This window comes from Oncorhynchus mykiss, chromosome 10 (genome assembly GCF_057628025.1).
Source record: "Oncorhynchus mykiss isolate SJ-2025 chromosome 10, ASM5762802v1, whole genome shotgun sequence".
Taxonomy (NCBI): Eukaryota; Metazoa; Chordata; class Actinopteri; order Salmoniformes; family Salmonidae; genus Oncorhynchus; species Oncorhynchus mykiss.
The window spans coordinates 8,494,552-8,519,199 of NC_143031.1; the positions used below are offsets into that span (position 1 = coordinate 8,494,552).

The 24,648-nt window shown below is 44.6% G+C and overlaps 2 protein-coding genes across 8 annotated transcripts; one reads left to right on the forward strand and one right to left on the reverse strand.

The window, feature by feature from the left end:
- Positions 1–8,004: 8,004 nt before the first annotated feature.
- On the forward strand, positions 8,005–13,916 carry LOC110533317 (heterogeneous nuclear ribonucleoprotein A/B). Of its 6 annotated transcripts, none has more exons than XM_021617418.3 (9): positions 8,005–8,067; positions 8,520–8,746; positions 9,069–9,237; positions 9,340–9,498; positions 9,615–9,770; positions 11,969–12,083; positions 12,353–12,553; positions 12,645–12,730; positions 13,266–13,916. In XM_021617418.3, the coding sequence occupies exons 2-8, from the start codon at positions 8,529–8,531 to the stop codon at positions 12,713–12,715; spliced, it is 1,089 nt and encodes a 362-aa protein (XP_021473093.3). In that variant the 5' UTR covers positions 8,005–8,067; positions 8,520–8,528; the 3' UTR covers positions 12,716–12,730; positions 13,266–13,916. The 6 variants fall into 6 exon arrangements, with proteins under 6 accessions (XP_021473093.3, XP_090045002.1, XP_090045004.1 ...); XM_090188876.1 differs by having other exon boundaries at positions 11,969–12,080; XM_090188878.1 differs by having other exon boundaries at positions 11,969–12,077.
- Positions 13,917–16,326: 2,410 nt separating this feature from the next.
- On the reverse strand, positions 16,327–20,954 carry tmsb (thymosin, beta). Of its 2 annotated transcripts, none has more exons than XM_036989627.2 (3): positions 18,984–20,954; positions 17,292–17,396; positions 16,327–16,700 (listed from the first exon to the last, which is right to left on the reverse strand). In XM_036989627.2, the coding sequence occupies exons 2-3, from the start codon at positions 17,389–17,391 to the stop codon at positions 16,663–16,665; spliced, it is 138 nt and encodes a 45-aa protein (XP_036845522.1). In that variant the 5' UTR covers positions 17,392–17,396; positions 18,984–20,954; the 3' UTR covers positions 16,327–16,662. The 2 variants fall into 2 exon arrangements, with proteins under 2 accessions (XP_036845522.1, XP_036845521.1); XM_036989626.2 differs by having other exon boundaries at positions 17,292–17,416; positions 18,984–19,233.
- Between the last annotated feature and the right edge of the window lie 3,694 nt (positions 20,955–24,648).

Consider the following 24,648-nt stretch of genomic DNA (forward strand, 5'->3'; position numbering starts at 1 on the left):
GAGAAAGCAGCGAGAGCAGGCGATGGCAATTTCCTCCTTTTATGGAGTTGAGATCTGTCGGACATTTCCACCTGACCTAATTAAAGCGCCCCTGGCCCAGCTGAGTAAATGGCAATGAATTAAAGGAGTATTCCACCAACTCCATGGGCCTTTTCTACAGCCACACCGGAAATTTGTTAAATTCCACACTCCTCAAAAAAGGCTCATTGCCCAGGCATAGTCTTAGTTATATGGCCCACCGGCCAGGAGGCTCGAGGCAGCTGAGGGTCCACCATCATTACTACTTGGCCAGTTTCCAGGCTGGCCATTTCTCTCCGCCATTTCCCTCTGTGCTGTAGACATGGTAGGTAATCCCGAATGAATCGGGCCCAAAAATGGTCAGCTAAGATTTGGCTGTGTCGCCACCGGCGTCTGCCTACGAGGTTGGTATCAGCATACATGGCTTGAGGAAGTGATGCATCTCAGTGTCCCATCAAGAGCATAGTCGGTGTAACCGGATCGGGGTCAGCGATGTCTGCAGAGAGATATCCCAAGGGTTTGGAGTCAATGATAATTGGGTGGATAGCATCTGGGTCCAAAACCTCTGCTTGGCGCAGCCTCCCTGCGACTCTGATCACTCCAAGGATTGGATCATATTCTGGGGCAAGAGAGAGAAGACGGCTGTCCTTAGCCACTTCCCTACCGGCTTTCAGAGCTTTTAACTCCTCAGGGAAGCTAACTGCTTGTGCTTGCTGGAGGAGTGGTGTCTCTGCCGCGAGGGAGGTAGGTATAGAAGCCACCCCATCTGAGGTCTGGTTTGTGGCGGTGATCAGATCCGGCAGTGTTTGGGATTGTGTTAGGTCAGGGAGAGCCGTTGTTGGTTCCGTAGAAATGCTGTAGCATTGGGCGGACCTCCTTAACTCATGAGCTTCAGTTGGTTGCGGAGGGGCCGTACGCCTGGGGGCTGTCGGCCACTCGTTCTCTGGTTGGGACAAGCCTGCCTTCACAAGGTTATGAATCTCTCGGTTATGAACTTCTGCAAGCTCAGGATTCTTCACCAGGCGTCGCTCCGTTCCACGCAGTAGTGGGAGTACAGCCCGTGTCGTGGTTGCCAGAGGAGGATGGTTGGGCACCCGTAGCAGTGGGGTTGCATACCTGCAAACGCCATCCATTTCAGTGGTGGTGGTGCTCTTCTCCAGGAGGTCTAATGCATAGGAGTCATGTTTCGAGCGAGTGACCTCCTGTAGCTTCCGGTTGGAGAATGTGTCCATCTTCCAGAGCATCTCAACATTCCGAAGGAGGTTAGTGGCTGCATCTGGATTGCTTCTGGTGAAGAGGACTTGCTGTGACTGTACAGCTTGGGTGGAGAGAAGTAGATGGGATGGACCTTGCACAGTCCAACCCAAGGATGTATGGACAGCAATGGGCCCTCCTTCTGGTCCAGCTCGTATAGGCTCAGTCGGGGTGACGAGATGTGGGTGGTCTGACCCAATCAGGATAAGTGGCGCTACTCTGGCCAGGTTAGGAAGAGGCAATCCTCGTAGATGAGGATATTGTTTCTGTAGAACACTTACCGGGCAGGAGTGCTCCGCGAGATTCAAGCCATCTGCCGTGAAGGCATTGGTGATGTTATAGGCCACGTCCCTGTTTCCTGAAGGTGAAATGCTAAATGTTACAGCAGAGCCTTTCATTTGGATAACATCATGTCGCACCGTTCTGAGATGAAGGGTCTCGGGGGTCCCCTCCAGGTTAAGCTGACGGGTGGCCGCCGTGAGAATGATTGTTCTTTCTGACCCATCATCTAGAACGGCGAATGTATCAATGCTTCTCCCTTCACTTTTCAAAGTGACCTTGACCACCTTCAACATGACCCTTGGATACCGGTTCTGCTGGTCGAGGTACAGCTCCTTTGCAGCTCCTACCATGAGCATACTCTGCTCCTTCTGTGCTTGCGGAATTAGATCATGCAACACGGTGAGATGGATTCCTTTACAGTGGTTGCAGGGTTTCCTCAATGTGCAGGTCTCCCTCCGCCTCATGGCTACGGGCCCACTTGTAGCATCGCTCGCCTGAAGTGATCCAGGCCTTCAATTGAGTTTGAGTGAGCTTTTTTACCCCTGGGGCATGAGCCAAGGAAGTGCCTCTTACTATTGCATTATGGGTAGTAAGGCTGGAATTTGATGGTCTTGCTCTTGAGAGGGGTCTTCTTCCCGGGTTCCTCCCCGGCTTCACTATTTAAGTACATGGTAGTGGGATTTGGCCTTTTCTGTCCCCCCTGGCGTTCAAACTCCTTCCTTCCCCCGGTAGCTATGGCTGAGATTGTGGCCTGGTGAGCGATGCTCTTCGCCTTTGCCTTTGTAACGGATGTGAAACGGCTAGCTTAGTTAGCGTGGGCGCTAAATAGCGTTTCAATCAGTGACGTCACTTGCTCTGAGACCTTGAAGTAGTAGTTCCCCTTGCTCTGCAAGGGCCGCGGCTTTTGTGGAGCGATGGGTAACGATGCTTCGAGGGTGACTGTTGATGTGTGCAGAAGGTCCCTAGTTCGCGCCCGGGTATGGGCGAGGGGACGGTCTAAAATTAAAAAACTGTTACACCTTCACCTCCAACCATGCGGCCAGGTCTCTAAGAGCATAGGTGCTTCTCGAGCCCTCTTTCAGGATGCCCTTATTCAAACAATGTTCAATGAAACTGTCTCTGAGGTACACTGGAAGTTTGCTAAGAAGCCTGTCCACGTGGGAGCCACATTTCAGCTCGTTTCCGTCTTCTCCTTCAACGGATTGGAGCATCGAGGTCAGGGATTGGACAGCCAGGGAGAATTCTTGGAAGGCAGCATGGTCTCCCATTTTAATTGGAGACGTGTTTAGGATGTTGTTTAGTTCATTCTGGACTAGCTGACGTGACTCACCATATCTCACCTTCAGGGCCTGGAGAGCAGCAGTGTTGTGGAGTGCATAAAGGATTGGGCCAGCCTGTATGCACTGGGAAACCGCAAATGATCCATTAGTACTTGGTATTTGTAGCGTTCTGACAGATGACTGTGAATACCCAGTAGGCTCTCCAATGCCATTTCCAAAAGGACAAATTCACTCTCCTTTCCGTTTTCAAAGTACGGCAGTTTGGGTTTGGGAATTCCATAGGCTGAGGCTACTAGAAGTTTCAAAATGTTGGCTCCCTCTTCTGGTTGCGTGAAGGATAAACCCGGGACTTCTGATGAGCCCACTGTGGCCTCATTGGGCCGGTCCCCTACTGTCCCAGACCCACCATTTGTGGCAGCCGGAAAGGGCGAGAGCCCTCCGACCTGTTGTTTGAGGACTGGCCTGGCCCTGGACGAAAGGAACGATTTGCCTTGGTTGGTAATTGGCGGAAAGGCGAAGGAGTGATGCTTTGTCCAGATGGAGGAATGCTAACTTGTGTCACTGGCATAGAGGGCGTTGGCGGAGTGGCCTGTCTCCCGTGCTCCGTGTTGGCTGTTGACCCCGGAGCCTCCGGGGACTGTGGGCCATGCTGTACCAGAGGGTTATATATTCAAACATTTATTTAACAAATAAACAAATTCAAACGTGTATTGTACGTCAACAGGGATAGGCTAAATTATGAATGTAAAACTAGCTACTAAATAGAGGAGATAATGATCTAGTAGTTCATACAAGTAAATTAACTTTAAAAAATGTATTAGATAACGTTACTTTGCTGTCTACAGTTTTAAATTTGCTGTTGTGGCAAAATCAATTTGATTTCATCCCAGCAGGAACGCATCGAACCAAAATATTCCTTCGGGGAAGCTCCCAAGCCATCAAGACCCACGCCTCACGCCATTGGCCGTTCGATAGCCACGCTTTCACCACGGCGTTCGAGGAGTAGCAGTCTGCCTGCCACAGTGCCACATCCAACCAGCTAATAGTATGATTATTTACTGACAGATAGCAAGCTAAATGCCACCACACTCCATGTAAATTTAGCAAGCTAGCTAGCGGATTAGATAGAGTAAAATTGCTTGTTTTCAGATACAAAAATAGAGCTAAAGTTGCATCATTGGCATGGTGGTTTTGACCTGGGTCCACCCTATGTTTGAATAAAATCTTGGGGTAAGGATGACAGCAGTGGTGGAGCGGATGGACGATACCGATTTCACTTATTATTGACATCTACATAGCGCGTTGATGTGAATCACACTGCTGCTCTCTCATGTAGCTATTTGCGCTTTATGGATTGTTGTGGATGGCTGTTCACAAATGTATGTTTATTTTAACTCAATAATGGATTATTTAAATAAATGTAAACTGCCTATCAATCATTGTTTTTGCGACTAGTGGACAAGTCGGTGTAAAATTCACTCTTGCAACAGCTGCATTGTGTGGATCCCTGCCTATAGAATAAAAGGTTGAGGAGTTTCTCCCTTCTAAACTCGTGCGTGGTATTGTGCTCCACTTACTGTCAAAAAAAAGTTTAATTTAAGAAGACAACGAGTTTGGCTTTTGTTGCTCAATCTAATTTGTGCTGATAAAAAAATATGCATAGTCCTAATGGACATGTGCAAACTGGCACACTTTAGATAGACTTAAACGGCTGCAAATGACCAAGATATCGAAAGTGTCACCGACAAAAATGTAAACAATAGGCCTGTAGCAAATTCTGCATTAGGCATTTAGCACTCTCGGTAGTGCTCAAAGCATGCCGTTCTATGAGAGCAGCATTTATTTTTCAACTCGAAGCAATCAGTCCTCCATGACAACAAAATCATAAACAACAGAGAAGGCTAACTAGGAGGGGGAGTTGGAGACGGACAAGCTTGGCTAGAGAAAAGGGAATTAAGTATTTATCAATACTACAATGTAATTGTATTTATTTTTGTGACTTGCAAACCTGCTGTAAAATGAATAAGAGTTCTGGCCAAATTAGGAGACGAGGCCAAGTAAATATTATTCCTTGTTTGTCCATTATAGTTTAGGAGCCAATGGTGGTCATTGGAGAGAGTGGAGATGGTTTTATCCGAGGGATTGGGACGGGAGAACTGGGAGGGCATCAGACACTTCTCTGAAGTATGTGTGGTGCCTCTCTCTGTGGACCCACTCTCCCCAAGTAGAGCCCCACTAGCCACTATACTTTCATTTAATTCACAAGTTATTACAAACTGACCACAGTATTTAAGTGGCAGTCTTTCTCCAGTGTATTTACAATGACATAATCTACAGATTTGTGGTACATTAGTGCAGGAGTAGGAATTTAAAAGCCCTCAAAGTACATAGAAGTACTTTATGTTTTGTGTGTGTTCTCTGTTAATAAAATGTTTGCTCAGCCTACATGTTCCTTCCTACCTGTTCACATGTTTTATATATGTAATGTATACAATAACTACGTATTCGTTAACTGAAAACTATGTTATTGGCAAAGAGATTTGGAACTCTTTCTTATTGGTCTATTAACTAATTTACCCAAAACTCCATCCCACCAAAACAGGCTGAAATTTCAGGCCATCTTTTCAAACAGCTCTTATACTACAAGGGCATTTTCATAATTTGTTATTAATCGGAGACAACTCAAGCCATATGAACTAATAATCAACAATTCAGATTTATTCAAAATAGATAAACATCATTTTTATTAACCCCTTGTACAGCCGGCCCGCTCATTAGGCAGGATTAGCTGGGCCCGCTCATTAGGCAGGATTAGGGGGTGTCTCATTAGGCAGGATTAGGCAGCCTCTCATTAGGCAGGATTAGGCGGTGTCTCATTAGGCAGGATTAGGCAGCCTCTCATTAGGCAGGATTAGGCGGGCTCTCATTAGGCAGCCTCTCATTAGGCATGATTAGGCGGTCTCTCATTAGGCAGGATTAGGTAGCCTCTCATTAGGCAGCCTCTCATTAGGCAGCCTCTCATTAGGCAGGATTAGGCGGGCTCTCATTAGGCAGCCTAACATTAGGCAGGATTAGGCGGTCTCTCATTAGGCAGGATTACGCAGCCTCTCATTAGGCAGCCTCTCATTAGGCAAGATTAGGCGGTGTCTCATTAGGCAGGATTAGGCAGCCTCTCATTAGGCAGGATTAGGCGGTGTCTCATTAGGCAGGATTAGGCAGCCTCTCATTAGGCAGGATTAGGCGGTGTGTCATTAGGCAGGATTAGGCGGCCTCTCATTAGGCAGCCTCTCATTAGGCAGGATTAGGCGGTGTCTCATTAGGCAGGATTAGGCAGTCTGATTAGGCAGGATTAGGCGGTCTCTCATTAGGCAGGATTAGGTGGCCTCTCATTAGGCAGGATTAGGCAGTCTCTGATTAGACAGGATTAGGCGGTCTCTCATTAGGCAGGATTAGGCGGTGTCTCATTAGGCAGGATTAGGCGGTGTCTCATTAGGCAGGATTAGGCGGTGTCTCATTAGGCAGGATTAGGCGGTGTCTCATTAGGCAGGATTAGGCGGTCTCTCATTAGGCAGGATTAGGCGGCCTCTCATTAGGCAGGATTAGGTGGCCTCTCATTAGGCAGGATTAGGCGGTCTCTCATTAGGCAGGATTAGGCAGTCTCATTAGGCAGGATTAGGCGGTGTCTCATTAGGCAGGATTAGGCAGTCTCTGATTAGGCAGGATTAGGCGGTCTCTCATTAGGCAGGATTAGGCGGTGTCTCATTAGGCAGGATTAGGCGGTGTCTCATTAGGCAGGATTAGGCGGTCTCTCATTAGGCAGGATTAGGTGGCCTCTCATTAGGCAGGATTAGGCGGTGTCTCATTAGGCAGGATTAGGTGGCCTCTCATTAGAATCGGCCTTGATTATCACATTCACGGACATTGATTTTTGGTCCGACCAAATCCAAATCTATCATAGACGTACGTCTATGTTTTGTTCAGATTTGGTGCGGTCTGGACCAGACAAACACAGACGTTTATAAATTACATTACATTTAAATTACATTTTCAACTTTCATTCAGAACTGAAAATGTATCTGATATCATAGTCTGGAAAATACGTATTTTTCAATGTCTTTAACGCCTTTTCAACATCCAGAATAATACGACTTTTCACCTTTTTATTCAGAACCTAAATTGAACCTAATTTCAACATCTGGAAAATACGTATTTTAGACGTCTTTTCAACGTGATTTTGCTTAATGGGACTATTCTACTTTTGCAGGGGCGGCATATTTTTGGTCTCGCCTATGGAGGCAGAAAGGCAAGGACCGGCCCTGACCCCTTGCCTTGGGACCATGGTAACTTTAGCAGGACAAAATGCAACTATACGGACAAAGTAGAAAGGGAGAGAGGAAGAGACAGTCCATCACCAGCATAACTGTAGTTTTTGTATCTAAAACCTGCAATTATATTTATAATCCAATCTAATTCGTTGGCTAGTTTGTCAGTTTACATATAGCTTTCATTGTATTTAGCTCGCTATCTGTCAGTCAACTGGCTGAATTTCTGCAGTCTCGTGACGCAGCCGGTAGCTAGCGAGCTACTTTGCCGCTTTGGATGCAGCAGGCAGACTACCGGCCGAGATCAGCCATGCTTTTCTTCGCCCTCATGCAGGCTAAATAGCGATATAAATCAACAGTCAATCCAGTAGGGTCTGGAAACTATAGTCAACTTCGATTGGTCAATCTCAACGGGATGTCGCGGAGTAAATTCAATAAAATAAAACAAATCAGTTCATTCAAATGTTTGTTCTTCGTTGAAAATGAATATTTGTTTTGAATATTGTGTTTTATCGCCCCCCAAAGTGTTATATGAATCTATTGTGAGTTTCTCCTTCGGATGCAGCGGTGGAAGCGTTGCTGAGAGCCCATTGGCTATCGGAAAGGTCAATGTTGTGGGTATTGAAGGTTTGGGAGCTTTTCCCGGAAGAAACATTTCGGTTCAACTTGCCAGGAGGAACATCTCGTGTGACTTGCGGTAAGTAGGTGGCACTTTATTTTTTATTTTTTTTTGCAAAGAAGCCAATAGGAAAACACTTATCATGATGACAACGTTTAGATACCCAATCTTAAATTACTTCTTACAGGAGCGCTCTCTTCCGGTAGTATAAAGATTGCCACGAGTTAGCTCGCCGAGTCGGAGAGTATCCATCTTGAAAAGCAGCCTCCGGCACCTTGCTCAATTTTAAACGGTAAACGCCATTTGTATTTGTTTACCGCTCACGTATTGAGTTATGTGATTCAACGATTTATGTCACCTGCCATTAAGCTAGCTAAATAATGTATTAGTTACCTTAACGTTAGCTAATGCTAACTAGATTTGTCAAGTCAGGCACCACTGGCAGGCCGCGAACACTAACAGAATAACCAACTAAGTTTAGCTAGATTAATTGCTAGCTAGATCTGTTTTAAGATGTTTGTTTTGTTGTTGCTGGCGTTTGAATTGTTTCTGTACAATTTGCATGAATGTGTATGAAGTAAAACGTTGGCTCAAAGTGATTTGTGTTAGCAACATTACATGCTAACTAGCCAGAGAAGCCGGTTAGCTTTATGGCCTGCGTCAGAATGTGCACGAATGTCTACAACAAATGTCATGCATTTTTAGCTAACAGCCAGCTAACGTTTCCTTTATCCCCATGGGTAGGTGATCACTATGTCTGACGACGCTGAACAGCAATTAATGGAGACGTCCGAAAATGGAAACGAAGCAGAAGAGTTGAATGGAGCAGAAGAAGCCACATTACAGGCCGAGACGGAGGAACAAGACAAACAGAGTTGTGAGGAAGACGCTGCTGTGGAGGAAGTGGACGCCCAGAACGGAGCGGCAGAAGGGGGACAGATAAATGCAAGCAAAGGCGAGGATGACGCTGGGTAAGTTTATGAATGGTTGTTTTACACAGTCGTATTATAATAACGTTAGCTGCAAACGTTTTATCTTTTGTTTAGTCTTGGCGCCATGCCCAGCCCATTTGGGGGATGGGCTTCAACTGGCTAGCATTGTTACACTTATGCAATCGGTGTTTTGAGTTGCGGTGATACAACCGAAGTGTAAACTCCCAGTTTTATTGGCCTGTACAAGTTTGTAAGCCACAATGTGTGCCCCCCCCCGAACTTGAATGCAATTTAAGTGCCTGCTCAGTTGTCAGTTCGTGAGCTTTGTCCTCGGTCCTTACTGATCTGTGTTTCTCTGCAGCAAAATGTTTGTTGGTGGACTTAGCTGGGACACTAGCAAAAAAGACCTGAAAGACTACTTCTCCAAATTTGGAGAGGTGACAGATTGTACCATCAAGATGGACTCAAACACAGGAAGGTCACGCGGGTTTGGGTTCATCTTGTTCCAAACGGCAGCAAGTGTAGACAAGGTGTGTGTTCCATGGGAAAGGTGACATGATTTTGATATCTTGCATTTGTGGAAGTTGGGCTTTGTAGACAATAATTTTTTATTTTTTTGGGCAACCTTGAAGGTTCTTGAGCAGAAAGAACACAGGCTAGACGGACGACAGATAGACCCAAAGAAGGCTATGGCAATGAAGAAGGAACCAGCCAAGAAGATCTTTGTTGGTGGTCTTAATCCAGAAGCCACAGAGGAGACCATCAGAGAGTACTTTGGAACCTTTGGGGAGGTTTGTCACTTTCCTTCTATCATTCTATGATGACCTCTGCATGACCCTCCTGTGTTTCAGTAGCTACCGATGTTATTGATGTGTTATTAATTTGTCTCTTTCCTCAAACCTTCTAGATTGAATCCATCGAACTCCCTGTGGACCCCAAATTCAAAAAAAGGAGGGGGTTTATCTTCATCACGTTCAAAGAAGAGTCCACTGTTAAAAAATGCCTTGAGAAAAAGTTCCACAATGTGTGTGGAACTAAAGTTACAGATGGAAAGGAAGGTCTTGTATGTATATTTTATTTATTTTTTCTACTTACTGTTGGTGGAGATGTGCATGCTGGGTGCGTCCTATATCAATTTGGCTAAGCATCCTATCTGTGTGTGAAATGCTAACTTGTGTCTAATTGCAACTTTATTTGTGTATGGTCTTCATTCCCTGCTGAAATGCTTTGGGTCATGATCACTCACCCTGGCTTGAAATAATGTATCCTCACTAGGGCTGGGCGGTATACCATCATTTATGATATACCGGTATCGAAGTACGGACCGGTTTGGGTTTTTACTTTACCTTCTATACCGGTATTTGAATGTTTGGTTTGTTAAATGTGATAAGCCGTGGGTAACATCAATTTGCATAGTTTACTCGGCTACTTGAGTCATCTCTCTCTCTCTCTCCATGCCGCTTTCTACAGACCTAGCCCCGCCCCCTGTCATTCAAAGAGCGCATTGTTGTTCCTCAACCACGAGACACTTGCGTTCAGTCTCTCTGCATGATCAATGCAGCACGTACAACAATGATGCTGTTTTCACTTTGCTTCTTAATCTAAATCCACTAGTGTTCTATAATGACACTATTAGTTTTGTTTCTTACGTCAGCAAACCGCTCGTTTGTCTTAGCAAGTTGCCCTAAATCTGCAGATGCTATTTGTTAGCCGCTAATAGCTATATGTTAGCTACATGAAGTAGCTAAGAGAACATGCAATGTATCTGATGTAATCGTTCTATTTCCAGGATTGCAACAGTTATGCTCAACTTTTTCTTCACTGCATTCCTAAAGAAAATACAGTACTTTTTTACCCCATACATTTTCCCTGACACCTAAAAGTACTCGTTACATTTTGAATGCTTAGCAGGACAAGGAAAATGGTCCAATTCACACACTTATTAAGAGAACATCCCTGGTCATCCCTACTGCCTCTGGTCTGGCCGACTTACTAAACACACATGCTTTGTTTTTAAATTATGTCTGAGTGTGCCCCTGGCTAGCCATACATTTAAAATATATATATATATATATATATAAGCTAATATTTTTTTTATGTTCAGAGCTTTCTCTGTGCTCTATTGTATCAGTTCTGCCCCACATTTTGATGTAATTAAGACATTTTAAGGCTTGATAATCTTTGATTTACAGACATTAAATAATCAAGAAAATGCACATCTAGAAATAATTAAAAAAAAGTTAGGATTGAATCCAGATATAATAGTGAACATACATAAAGAACATTCAATATTTTGGTTTTGGGAAATAAAATAAGGAAAGACAGTCAGACATTTATTTATTTATTTATATATATATATATAAACTAGAAAATGGTGCTATCTGGTTTGCTTACTATAAGGAATTTGAAGTTATTTGTACTTTGATACTTAAGTACATGTTATCAATTACTTTTAATACTAAGTGTATTTAAAACCAAATTATTTTACTCAAGTAGTATTTTACTGGGTGACTTTAACTTGAGTAATTTTCTATTAACAGTTCTTTACTTTTACTCAAGTATGACAATTGGTTACTTTTTCCACCACTGCAATTGGGTGCAGGAAATGATAGAAGTGCTGAAATTAGTTTTGGTTGCAGGTGAATTGTTTTATACTGTTCAATCAGAATGGAGAGACTCATTGAAACCACTTAGAATATGTGTTGCCACCCTAGGAGTTCTCACTACTAAAGCACCCTGGGCTCGCTCACTGCTCCTGGAGCACCCTGGGCTCGCTCACTGCTCCTGGAGCACCCTGGGCTCGCGCACTGCTCCTGGAGCACCCTGGGCTCGCGCACTACTTCTGGAGCAAATGTTGCGCTTTTATTATTCTAACTAAAAATACCATTAATTTTTTAAATACTGTGATATAATATTTTGGCCATATCTCCCAGCCCTAATCTCACCTACATTTTCATGTTGCATGCAAGAGTTTCAGACTTGTTTTCATGGTGTTAAATTATTTGACCGCTTCGTTACATCAATTTGAACACATTTTCTTATTTGCATTTTAGAATTCAGATCTCCGTTTTTTTTTTTTAAATGAATTGTATTGACATTCAGTGTCTGACTGAGATGGGGGTCCAGTGTGAGCTTTAAGCTAAAAATCAATGCGTCAACTTAAGATGTGACTTGTCTGAATAGCCCTAGCATGTTTGTACTCCATGCTGCAATCTCTTTGCAGCATCCTATATAATTACATATCCTCGTTTGTCGTCCCAGTGTGAGATCAAAATCGCCCAGCCCAAAGAGGTGTACCAGCAGCAGCAATTTGGAGGCCGTGGTGGCGCCAGCTATGGAGGAGGCCGGGGAGGCAGAGGCCGTGGTGGTGGTGGTGGTGAGTATTAACTCAACAGCGACATTTTTGTTTTGAGTGACCAGGGCATAGAGAAGGTCTGTGTACAATGGGTTCTACCTGCAGGAAGACATTCTGGTCTAAGGCTGCGAGATGGGTGTGGTACTCTAGCCAGGGCCTGGATCTGAGAAACTGGATTGCTAATTGGCATCTCTGGACTACGAATATCTTTCTTTTTTTTTTTTTCTTTTTTTTTGTGAAACCAATTTTTAGTCTGTTTTGACTTGGAACCACCTTTTTGTTTCCCTCAGGCCAAAACCAGTATGGCAACCAGGGTTATAATAACTACTGGAACCAGGGCTATGGCAGCCAGGGCTATGGCAGCCAGGGCTATGGCAACCAGGGCTATGGTTATGGTGGGCAGCAGGCCTATGGAAACTATGGCGCTTACGGCAACTATGACTACTCTGCTGGATACTACGGAGGTGGCTATGGAGGGGGCTACGACTACAGTGAGTATACAGACCTCTGGCAAGCGCCTACCTGATTTATATGACTTGTCTTTGCACAGAAGCACTCAGTCCTCTCTCTCTATTCCTGCAGACCAGGGCAATACAAGCTATGGGAAAACTCCAAGACGTGGAGGTCACCAGGGTAGCTACAAGCCATACTGATCTCATGTAGTGCAGGTATGCATTTTAGTGCCTTGTAACATTGTGGTCCTATATATATATAGCTGTTAGATTTGTGGCATTGATGCCAACAATTCCCTGCCACGATTTAGTCTGGCCCAGGGGGAAGGCTATTGTGGATTAGAATGAAATTATCCACTGTTCATCAATTGGATTTAGAAAGTACCGTTGGGGACAGGAAACTTAGTTTAAAAGGACACAACCTCAAACCCTCAAATTTGCCCGCATAATCTGCATCAAAGATGCACCCCTACAACTACACTACTGGATCAATAAGGGTTGATGTTGCGGTGGACCATGTTCTAGAGCGGGAGATGGGAGACTATCTGCTTAGAGCTGCACAGCAAATTTAACAAAATGTCTGCCGTTTCCCTTAATGCTATGCTATGACCGATCTAACCAGCAGCATTGGCTTCCTAATCATCCCCTTCTTGCATGCTTGTTGCTCTAGCTGTTTGCTCTTTGATGCAGGGTGGTGGGGGTCGTGTCATAAGTGGTGTGGCAACAATTCCCTTTTTCTCCTCTCTTAAAGGACTCAAGTAATCCAGATTTGAGACTGGGGTGCGGCAGTGTGCAGGACTTCATTCTTTCCTTTGGGATGACAGACTTGAACTCCACTTTGTACAGACCATCTGAGGAACTGGGGAAGCAAATGTCACTTTTCCACAGTTTTTTATTTTATCTTTTTTTTTTTTTTGTCGGTCCACATTTCCAGAGATGGAAGTAATTTTTACTGTACTTTTTGGTACCTTTGAATCTAATGTATTGTATGGTATTTTACATGGCGACTGGATTTACATGAGCATCGAAAGCTGTCAGAGCTTTTAAAATAAAGCAATTCTGAGTAATTTTTTTCTGGTTTCTAGATTACTTTCTTTTCTGACTCTGCAAGTTGGCAACAACTTTCAACAAGGAATTCGGTGTAGGATTGGCGATCATGTAAAAAAAGGGATTTATCTGATTTTTTTTTTTTTTTTCATTTAAGATTTGTCTCTAGAGAACGTCTGCTTGTAAATGGAAGCAACCAATATATTTTGGATTCATTTTTAATTTTGACCTGTGTTAAGTGGCATTTACACACCTAGTTTTATGCTTAAAATATTGCAGGGGGGGTTGCAGCCCCCTGGAATTACATTCCACCAGTGTCTTTGGCAAATTGTTAGAAATAAACATTTGTTTATAATTTGTGTCCATCTCTGTTTTAATGCGTAACTTATGGATACTGTCCTTGGCGTTTAAGTTCATCAAATGGCTAATTTACAATCCTCTTAAACCATTTGTGCTTTTCCAACGGAGGTTTCTGAAACGTTTTGCCATATTTAAGTTAATTCGGTATTTTTTTAAACGCTATGCTTTCATTTTATGGCTGGGTTTACTTACACAGGCATCCCAAGTTTTGTTCTTTTTGCCCAATTGGCGAACGGTCTGCTCTTATCAGTCAAAACCAATGAAATATTTAAAATCCTATTTGGGCTGCCTATGTAAATGACGCTGTACGCATTCCAAAAAGAACACGCAACTTACATGTAGGCGACGTGGACCGTGCTTTGCAATGGCAGACGGAAGTGTGTTTTAAAATTCGTTGAGTGTCTTGTCAGCTCTACAAAGGGACTTACCTCTAATCCTAAATTCCCACCTGTTAGTGTTCTGTTCTACGTGATTTAATTGCACAACTGGTGTACCAGGTCTAAATCTGTCCCTGATTAGAAGGGAACAATGGGGGGGGAAAAAATGAAGTGGAACTAGTGTTGGGGGTCTATAGTTGAGTATTGAGGGGCTTCTACACAAACCAGTGACAAATTGCCTGTGACGCGGCTCACTTATTTTATACAGTCTAGATCAATTGTAATTGAACATGGTGGCATTCTGTACATGTTTATGTTCTGGAATGTTCAATTGAACTGCAACAGTAGGGTACTGAATGACCAGTTGAACAATGTGGTGGGGAACATGGTTAGCATGGCCACTGCCCTTTTTAAATGTCTTAATGATCTGTATTATGTTTAGGCGTGAACCCCAGGAAGCGTCTCTGCAGCTAATGGGGATCCTAATAAAAATACCAAAAAGGTCACTCATTGCTTCAAGCCACACCCAGCAAACGTACCCTAGACACTCTTCCAAAAAAGTTTGGGGGCAACTTGTCATTCAGTACTAACAGTTAGCGCAAACCAATGCACCTCATGTTCTTTCAGCCTGGTCCTAGATCTGTCTCCACCTATAGCCTGGTCCCAGATCTGTCTCCACCTATAGCCTGGTCCCAGATCTGTCTCCACCTATAGCCTGGTCCCAGATCTGTCTCCACCTATAGCCTGGTCCCAGATCTGTCTCCACCTATAGCCTGGTCCCAGATCTGTCTCCACCTATAGCCTGGTCCCAGATCTGTTGTCTCTACCTATAGCCTGGTCCCAGATCTGTTGTCTCTACCTATAGCCTGGTCCCAGATCTGTTGTCTCTACCTATAGCCTGGTCCCAGATCTGTCTCCACCTATAGCCTGGTCCCAGATCTGTCTCCACCTATAGCCTGGTCCCAGATCTGTTGTCTCTACCTATAGCCTGGTCCCAGATCTGTCTCCACCTATAGCCTGGTCCCAGATCTGTCTCCACCTATAGCCTGGTCCTAGATCTGTCTCCACCTATAGCCTGGTCCCAGATCTGTCTCCACCTATAGCCTGGTCCCAGATCTGTCTCCACCTATAGCCTGGTCCCAGATCTGTTGTCTCTACCTATAGCCTGGTCCCAGATCTGTTGTCTCTACCTATAGCCTGGTCCCAGATCTGTTGTCTCTACCTATAGCCTGGTCCCAGATCTGTTGTCTCTACCTATAGCCTGGTCCCAGATCTGTTGTCTCTACCTATAGCCTGGTCCCAGATCTGTTGTCTCTACCTATAGCCTGGTCCCAGATCTGTCTCCACCTATAGCCTGGTCCCAGATCTGTCTCCACCTATAGCCTGGTCCCAGATCTGTTTGTGCTTTTGTCTACTCCATTATCAAGCCTAACAAGTTGGCAAGAGAGCAGAAACAGACTGGCACCCAGGCTATAATAAAGAGGGACTAGAAACTGACTGGCACCCAGGCTAGCCACTAATCAATGTTTCTTGAGCTACAGCTGCTATTCTGAGGTTCTGGGAAATGTGGAAGACTGCATCTGAAGAGATGAATATACTGGTTTTGATCTTTAGGCCTGTAGGAGAGATTAATATACTGGTTTTGATCTTTAGGCCTGTAGGAGAGATTAATATACTGGTTTTGATCTTTAGGCCTGTAGGAGAGATTAATATACTGGTTTTGATCTTTAGGCCTGTAGGAGAGATGAATATACTGGTTTTGATCTTTAGGCCTGTAGGAGATATTAATATACTGGTTTTGATCTTTAGGCCTGTAGGAGAGATGAATATACTGGTTTTGATCTTTAGGCCTGTAGGAGAGATTAATATACTGGTTTTGATCTTTAGGCCTGTAGGAGAGATGAATATACTGGTTTTGATCTTTAGGCCTGTAGGAGATATTAATATACTGGTTTTGATCTTTAGGCCTGTAGTGTACTTTAATTTGAGGACACATCCTGTTAACATGACAATGTAAGAAAAACAAACATATTTTTTTCAATGTCATCTTTATTACTCTGACTAAGGTGGTGTTTACACTGGCAGCAACACAGATATTTTTTTCAGAGCTGATCTGATTGGTGAAAATAAGATTTGAATTTGGGCTGCCTGTGTAAACGTAGCCAGAAAGACATACAAAACAAATTGAGCAATTAAGTGTTTGGAAAAACTCCTGCTCCTCTGGCTCTGACTGTAACAGCCAATCCTAATACCCCTTTAGCATTTGACATGTGGAGCACCAGTGTGATAGTCTAGGTCTTGTTATAGTGGAGGTTCCCGGCAGACGGGCTTGATAAATCAAATTAAAGTCTTCTCTTCCTCTGGTCAGTGCGATTGCTCTCGCTTCCTCTCTTCATCGATTGCTACAACAGAGAAACAAAGCAAAATGTGGAACCTTTTGCAATGAAGACAGCCATCTCTGATATTCATGAATAATAAACATTCCATTTACATTATTGAATGATGCGGATGATCCAATGACCTCTCATCCTCGTTTAAGGCAAAATGGTTGAGTGAGATGGCTGAGACACACCCTGACTCAGAAGGTCACTTTCACAGATTGCAGCTCTTGAGTTGGAAGCACAAATGTTGACTCATCACCACTGTCACCATGTAAAATGTATGTAAATTAGGAGAACATCTCCCCCTGTTTGGGACAGGGTACAGTACATGGTGTCTTTTACAAGGAATCTGTAAAACGATTTTGCTTAATCTGTAACATATTTGCATTTCCGTTGTCGAATCAACCTATTATATAGAATACCTACTGAACACACACAGTTGCCCTTACATGGATGGGAGATAATGTCCCCCTTTTTTTTGCCTGGTCATTTTGCTAGGGAGAGATGCCAGTATGAAGAGTGATCCGTCTAGCAGCCAATGGCACGCCTCACAGGGCTGAGCCCTGGCTCAAGTACATTCATCACACAGCTAGATTAACAAGATTCACTCACTTTCTTTGGTTGGCAATGGGTTCTTCACTCTGGTCTCCGTCTTCTTCAGCTTAGTCTTATCAAAGCTGGAGATTTCCCTCATGTTGGGTTTGTCAGACATGATGGCTGTAAGTGGAGAAAGAGAGCTGTAAATGAGACAGTAGTTAGTATCAATATGTTACTCTCAGAATGGCTATGAGTATGGACACGCCTTAGAATGGAACATGACTCATGTCCTCAGAGTTTTAAGATTGCTACCGCTGTCTGTCTGTCTGTATGTGTATGTAGGTGGGTTGTGAAGGGCAGCTGGTTCTAAGAGGTTCATGGATGGGTGTTGGTCTCTCTGTCTGGCTGAGTGATCCCTCATGTCTGCTCCTCAGATCCTCTATGTACTATTGGGCTTGGTCTTTGTTCTCCTCTTTCCCATCCTTCTCTCTCTATCCCCTCTTCTACCATCCTCCATTCTGTCTAGCCCCTCTTCTAACATCCTCCATTCTGTCTATTCCCTCTTCTACCATCCTCCATTCTGTCTATCCCCTCTTCTACCATCCTCCATTCTGTCTATTCCCTCTTCTACCATCCTCCATTCTGTCTATCCCCCTTCTACCATCCTCCATTCTGTCTATCCCCCTTCTACCATCCTCCATTCTGTCTATCCCCCTTCTACCATCCTCCATTCTGTCTATCCCCTCTTCTACCATCCCCCATTATGTCTATCCCCCTTCTACCATCCTCCATTCTGTCTATCCCCCTTCTACCATCCTTCTCTCTCTATTCCCTCTTCTACCATCCTCCATTCTGTCTATCCCCCTTCTACCATCCTCCATTCTGTCTATCCCCCTTCTACCATCCTTCTCTCTCTATCCCCTCTTCTACCATCCTCCATTCTGTCTACCCCCTTCTACCATCCTCCATTCTGTCTATCCCCCTTCTACCATCCCCCATTCTGTCTATTCCCCTTCTACCATCCTCCATTCTGTCTATCCCCTCCTTCTACCATCCTCCATTCTGTCTATCCCCCTTCTACCAACCTTCTGTCTATCCCCTCTTCTACCATCCTCCATTCTGCCTATCCCCCTTCTACCATCCTCCATTCTGTCTATCCCCCTTCTACCAACCTTCTGTCTATCCCCTCTTCTACCATCCTCCATTCTGCCTATCCCTCTTCTACCATCCTCCATTCTGTCTATCCCCCTTCTACCATCCTCCATTCTGTCTATCCCCTCCTTCTACGCCTCCTTCATTCTCTCTATTTTCCCCTTCTACCCCTCGCTGTGAATCCAGCCCTTCCTTTCTCCTCCTAGAGGTATCATGTTAGAGGTAATCAATCACCACCCAGGGAGAGAAAGTGTCTCGTTATATTCCAGTCTATTAGTAATATCCCCTCCTAAAATGTCCTGTCTTTTTGGGTAAGGCTGTCTAATTGCCAGCCTGCTGTGATACTACAAGCAACTGACTTTATGGTCACAGTAAATGGGTGGCATATGGACTGTGATAGATAATATGACATACTGACACAGCTCAACCAATCTGTTAACGACGTCGATTTCCCTGAAGACCACCCCACTGGGGGGGTGAATGATGGCATTCACTGATATCATTTCACTGATATTAGGCTCATGGGCTAACTTTCCACATAAGCTAATAGATGTAGCATATGTAATATGATATACATTTAATATATGTACCGATGTAATGGAGAGTGTGTCTTACCTTAGAGCAGGGTGTGCTGGTTCCAGAAGCTGCACGTGCCAGTGTCTATGTCTCTCTATTAGCGAGTCCAGAGCTGCGTCTGATACTGCATGTGTGTTTCAGAAGGGTGTGGGCAGGGGGGAAAGGGAGGTGGCTATTGATCTGCCCATCTCATCCTCCTCCATACATCCTGACACAACATTAAATATTCATGCCAGGTAGTAGGAGGTGCAGCAGCACCAGTTCCCAGAGTAACACTTCTGATTCCACACTGATAGGAAAAACAGTGGGGTCTGAAATTATTGACACCCTTGACAAAGATAATGACTATAAAATAAATGATTCAAATACTGGGGAAATTATATTATTTTATAGTACTAATTGCTCAGAGAAATGGATTTTGTTTAAACAAGTAATCATTCTTTTTCTCAAAAAGGTAGGGGTCAACATTATTAACACCTCTAAAGATTCTTATAAATAAAGTAGTCAAAAGTTTAGTATTTAGTCCCAAGTTCCCAGCACGCAATGACCACATCAAGCTTGTGACTCTACAAACTTGTTGGGTGCATTTGCAGTTATTTTTTGGTTGTGGTTATTAAATAATTTCTGGTGTCATTTCAGATGATCCTGAATGAACCGTGAATAATGATGAGTGGGAAAGTTACAGAGGGACAAAGGTTATTCTTCCAAGACATGCTAACGTCCCCTGTTATGGTGAGATGTTAGCATGTCACGGGGGTATGCTAACGTCCCCTGTTATTGGTAATGGTGAGACGTTAGCATGTCTCGAGAGTGGAATCTTTAGCCCCTCATCATTATTCACCATTCATTCAGGATTGTCTGTAATCATGGTAGCATCCACATTCATGTAAAAGTGTTTAGAAATATATTATATTCTTATTTATAATAAAAGTGACTCCAAAATGTCACAATACATTATTTACCATTCATTTTTATTGGTCCATAAATCATCTCAAACACAACCAAAACTAACTGCAAATGCATCCAACTAGTATGTAGAGTCACACGCTTAATGTAATCATTGCGTGCTAGGAATATGGGACTAAATACTAAACTTGTAACTACTTTATTACTAAGAATATTTAAAGGGTGTCAATTTTGACCCTTACCTTAAAAAAATAATAATATAATTTCCCAATTTTTTTAAACATACAATATAGCTCAGTATTTGATTTTTTTTTTATTTCATACAGTCATCATTGCTCATCTTTATAAAGGATGTCAATCACTTCAGACCCCACTGTATATTAAGCTGCATCACGACGAGGTTAAGAGAGGCAATTATGTCATGGATGAAAATCAGGATTTTGAAAAGCCGTAGGGAGATTATGCAGATGAGTCCATGCCGATGTGAAGTAGCAACAGGGGGTGTAGCCTGCCCAGAATGATAAAGATGAATTAGTTATGCCTGTTGAATTGCAGAGGCACTCTGACACTCCCCACCTGACTATGCCTCTCCAGGACATCTCCACCATTGCCATTATGTATCCGTTCATCTAATCTCTCCATTGCATAATCTACCTTTCCCCTCGGATTGAACACAACACTGGGGGTAGTTTTCACAGACGTTTAGTTATAAGAGCCATAGAAATATACTGTGATAAATTCAGAAGACATATATGCACAAACTGAGACAATGTAGACTCAGCGAGAGCTGAGATAGACAAATATCAATGTTCAAGGATACATTCTCGCCGTTCCACGCCGAATGGATATGTCTGCTCAAGACAATAGAGGGGCCTACACTCTGCAGCCTCCGTGCTCCACACATGGTGAGGGGCGCTGCCCATTGGACGCGTAACGGATGTGAAACGGCTAGCTTAGTTAGCGGTGGTGCAGCGCTAAATAGCGTGTCAATCGGTGACGTCACTTGCTCTGAGACCTTGAAGTAGTAGTTCCCCCTTTGCTCTGCCGCGGCTTTTGTGGAGCGATGGGTCGATGCTTCGAGGGGTGACTGTTGTTGATGTGTGCGGAGGGTCCCTGGTTCGCGCCCGGGTATGGGCGAGGTCTAAAGTGGTGATCTTTTTTGACTGCATCCTTAGCCTGGGTGCCAGTCTGATTCTGCTCACTGGATAACTCCATATGGAACTGTCATATGTGATAATAATGGCGGAGTTGGCAAAAACACAATCAGATCTGGGACCAGGCTATAGGAGGAGACAACAGATCTGGGACCAGGCTATAGAAGGAGACAACAGATCTGGGACCAGGCTATAGGAGGAGACAACAGATCTGGGACCAGGCTATAGAAGGAGACAACAGATCTGGGACCAGGCTATAGAAGGAGACAACAGATCTGGGACCAGGCTATAGAAGGAAACAACAGATCTGGGACCAGTCTACTGCATCCTGGATGTTCCATAAGAACATCCATTCAGACACACACAGATAGGGTCCAGGGTGCCTCTGTTAATCTGGGGTGGGGCAGGCAGGGTTGGGACACATCCAATCCCTGCTTTGAGGTGATATGACAGAAACCTCTCAGTATCAATACAGTATTTAACAATAGTATGCATACATTAGATGCCGGAAAACTCTTGAATGGTCCACAAAATGCGTGGATAAAAGTTCCCATCATTGAAGGTAATGTTACTAACATGACTTTTTGGAATGGCACAGTTAGACCTCTAGTCAAGATGAATATCCAAATATAACCTGAAGGAAGAGACCTTTGTTGACCTTTGTTGACCTTTGTTGACCTTTGCTGACCTTTGTTGACCTTTGTTGTACCACAATTATAGAATATTCTATTTGTTTCTACAAAATGCATAATAGGCCTAGCTTGGTTCTTTCTCGTAACTAACTGAACTGTCCGTACTCGCCAAGATTATCACCGACAGCGTTTATGGAAGTTTCAAGTTTCATCTTCACCACTTGATGGAGACAGAGCACACGTCATATTACAACGAGTAAAACCCTGCCTTGTGCACATAGCTTGTGTATCAGACTCACTCAACCCAGGTCTGTATGTCTGTTGTCTGTTCAGGCTAGCTGGGGGGTTTGTATCTGTCTGGTTATGTTCACACTTTGACTGTGTGTTTGGTTATATATTGGTATGTGAAGAATAACTCCACTGAAAATATTAATATAGTGCCTCAATACAGCACTGGACAGCACAGCCTACATTCAATGCTGAATGAATATGTCAATTAGTCAGGCTACTGGTTGTTTCTGGTTGACAACTATGGACTCAGTTTGAGAATAACCATGACATCTCATTGCTCTTTTTCTGCAGTGTTTCACAACTCCAGTCCTCCAGTCCCCCCAACAGCCCAACTCCAGTCCTCCAGTACCCCCAACAGCCCAACTCCAGTCCTCCAGTCCCCCCAACAGCCCAACTCCAGTCCTTCAATACCCCCAACAGCCCAACTCCAGTCCTCCAATACCCCCAACAGCCCAACTCCAGTCCTCCAGTATCCCCAACAGCCCAACTCCAGTCCTCCAGTACCCCCAACAGCCCAACTCCAGTCCTCCAGTATCCCCAACAGCCCAACTCCAGTCCTCCAATACCCCCAACAGCCCAACTCCAGTCCTCCAGTATCCCCAACAGCCCAACTCCAGTCCTCCAGTACCCCCAACAGCCCAACTCCAGTCCTCCAGTCCCCCCAACAGCCCAACTCCAGTCCTTCAATACCCCCAACAGCCCAACTCCAGTCCTCCAGTATCCCCAACAGCCCAACTCCAGTCCTCCAGTACCCCCAACAGCCCAACTCCAGTCCTCCAGTACCCCCAACAGCCCAACTCCAGTCCTCCAGTATCCCCAACAGCCCAACTCCAGTCCTCCAGTACCCCCAACAGCCCAACTCCAGTCCTCCAATACCCCCAACAGCCCAACTCCAGTCCTCCAGTATCCCCAACAGCCCAACTCCAGTCCTCCAGTACCCCCAACAGCCCAACTCCAGTCCTCCAGTATCCCCAACAGCCCAACTCCAGTCCTCCAGTACCCCCAACAACCCAACTCCAGTCCTCCAGTACCCCCAACAGCCCAACTCCAGTCCTCCAGTATCCCCAACAGCCCAACTCCAGTCCTCCAGTATCCCCAACAGCCCAACTCCAGTCCTCCAGTATCCCCAACAGCCCAACTCCAGTCCTCCAGTACCCCCCAACAGCCCAACTCCAGTCCTCCAGTACCCCCAACAGCCCAACTCCAGTCCTCCAGTACCCCCCAACAGCCCAACTCCAGTCCTCCAGTACCCCCAACAGCCCAACTCCAGTCCTCCAGTATCCCCAACAGCCCAACTCCAGTCCTCCAGTTCCCCCAACAGCCCAACTCCAGTCCTCCAATAGCCCCAACAGCCCAACTCCAGTCCTCCAATAGCCCCAACAGTCCAACTCCAGTCCTCCAGTATCCCCAACAGCCCAACTCCAGTCCTCCAGTATCCCCAACAGCCCAACTCCAGTCCTCCAGTATCCCCAACAGCCCAACTCCAGTCCTCCAATACCCCCAACAGCCCAACTCCAGTTCTCCAGTACCCCCCAACAGTTCACATTGTTGTTGTAGCCGTCGACAAACACACCTCATTCAGATCATTGAGGGCTTGATGATTAGTTGACAAGTTGAATCAGGTGTGCTTGTCCAGGGTTACAATAAAAATGTGTCCTGGAGGATCAGGGTTGGGTTGTTGGGGGTACTGGAGGACCAGGGTTGGGTTGTTGGGGGTACTGGAGGACCAGGGTTGGGTTGTTGGGGGGTACTGGAGGACCAGGGATGGGTTGTTGGGGGTACTGGAGGACCAGGATTGGGGGTACTAGAGGACCAGGGTTGGGTTGTTGGGGGTACTGGAGGACCAGGGTTGGGTTGTTGGGGGTACTGGAGGATCAGGGTTGGGGGTACTAGAGGACCAGGGTTGGGTTGTTGGGGGTACTGGAGGACCAGGGTTGGGTTGTTGGGGGTACTGGAGGATCAGGGTTGGGGGTACTAGAGGACCAGGGTTGGGTTGTTGGGGGTACTGGAGGACCAGGGTTGGGAACCACTGTTAGGTGAGTACAGGGTACAGTCTGGGCACACTGTCACACCCTAGGGCCCAGGTTTTTTAAAGTTATCTGATCAGATAGGATTAAATGTTAGAATTAGTATTTTCAAAACTGAAAAATTCGATTCTGATCCTCCCAATAGGGATTTGGTTTGGTAATCCAATCTGACCTTGAGGATTACATTTCATTTGTTCATTTTTCAAAGGTGTTTTGATGGTGAAAATCTGCATTATTTTGATCCCACTGGACAGGTGGATTCAGGGTGGATTTAGAAGCTTACAACCAATACATTTTAATGTAACTAAGGTAACGAGGTGTTACATTTTCTGAAAACTAAAGGTTCATTATGTTACATTTATAGGTAGCTGGTCAGTTGTTATATTGAGAAATGTCAAATTAATACACGTACTTACTGATATGTAGGCTAAATAGTATTTTTTTAATTATTATTTAGGTACCTTTATTCATGTATTTCACTCATCTCTGTTTCCCTTTGACAGTGTAGACGTAGTAGCACAAGATGTCCGTTAGATGGAAATGTGTCGACCTGTTCAAAGCACTGAAAACAAAGTGTTCCGTGATCTTGATATTGTTGTATCTGGATCAAAATAATCCTATCCCATTATTTTCAGAGAAATCACCTCAAAAACAGCCAGATTCATCAGATCCTGGTTTGCAAAAAAAAAATAAA

What these genes read in the sequence shown, in the direction of transcription:
- LOC110533317 (XM_021617418.3), top strand. Translation starts at nt 8,529, where the DNA reads ATGTCTGACGACGCTGAACAGCAATTAATGGAGACGTCCGAAAATGGA. An exon ending in CAGATGGAAAGGAAGGTCTT is followed by an intron (nt 9,771 to 11,968) that starts GTATGTATATTT and finishes TTGTCGTCCCAG; the next exon opens with TGTGAGATCAAAATCGCCCA. An exon ending in AGGCCGTGGTGGTGGTGGTG is followed by an intron (nt 12,084 to 12,352) that starts GTGAGTATTAAC and finishes TGTTTCCCTCAG; the next exon opens with GCCAAAACCAGTATGGCAAC.
- tmsb (XM_036989627.2), bottom strand. Translation starts at nt 17,391, where the DNA reads ATGTCTGACAAACCCAACATGAGGGAAATCTCCAGCTTTGATAAGACT. An exon ending in CCCATTGCCAACCAAAGAAA is followed by an intron (nt 16,701 to 17,291) that starts GTGAGTGAATCT and finishes TCTCTGTTGTAG; the next exon opens with CAATCGATGAAGAGAGGAAG.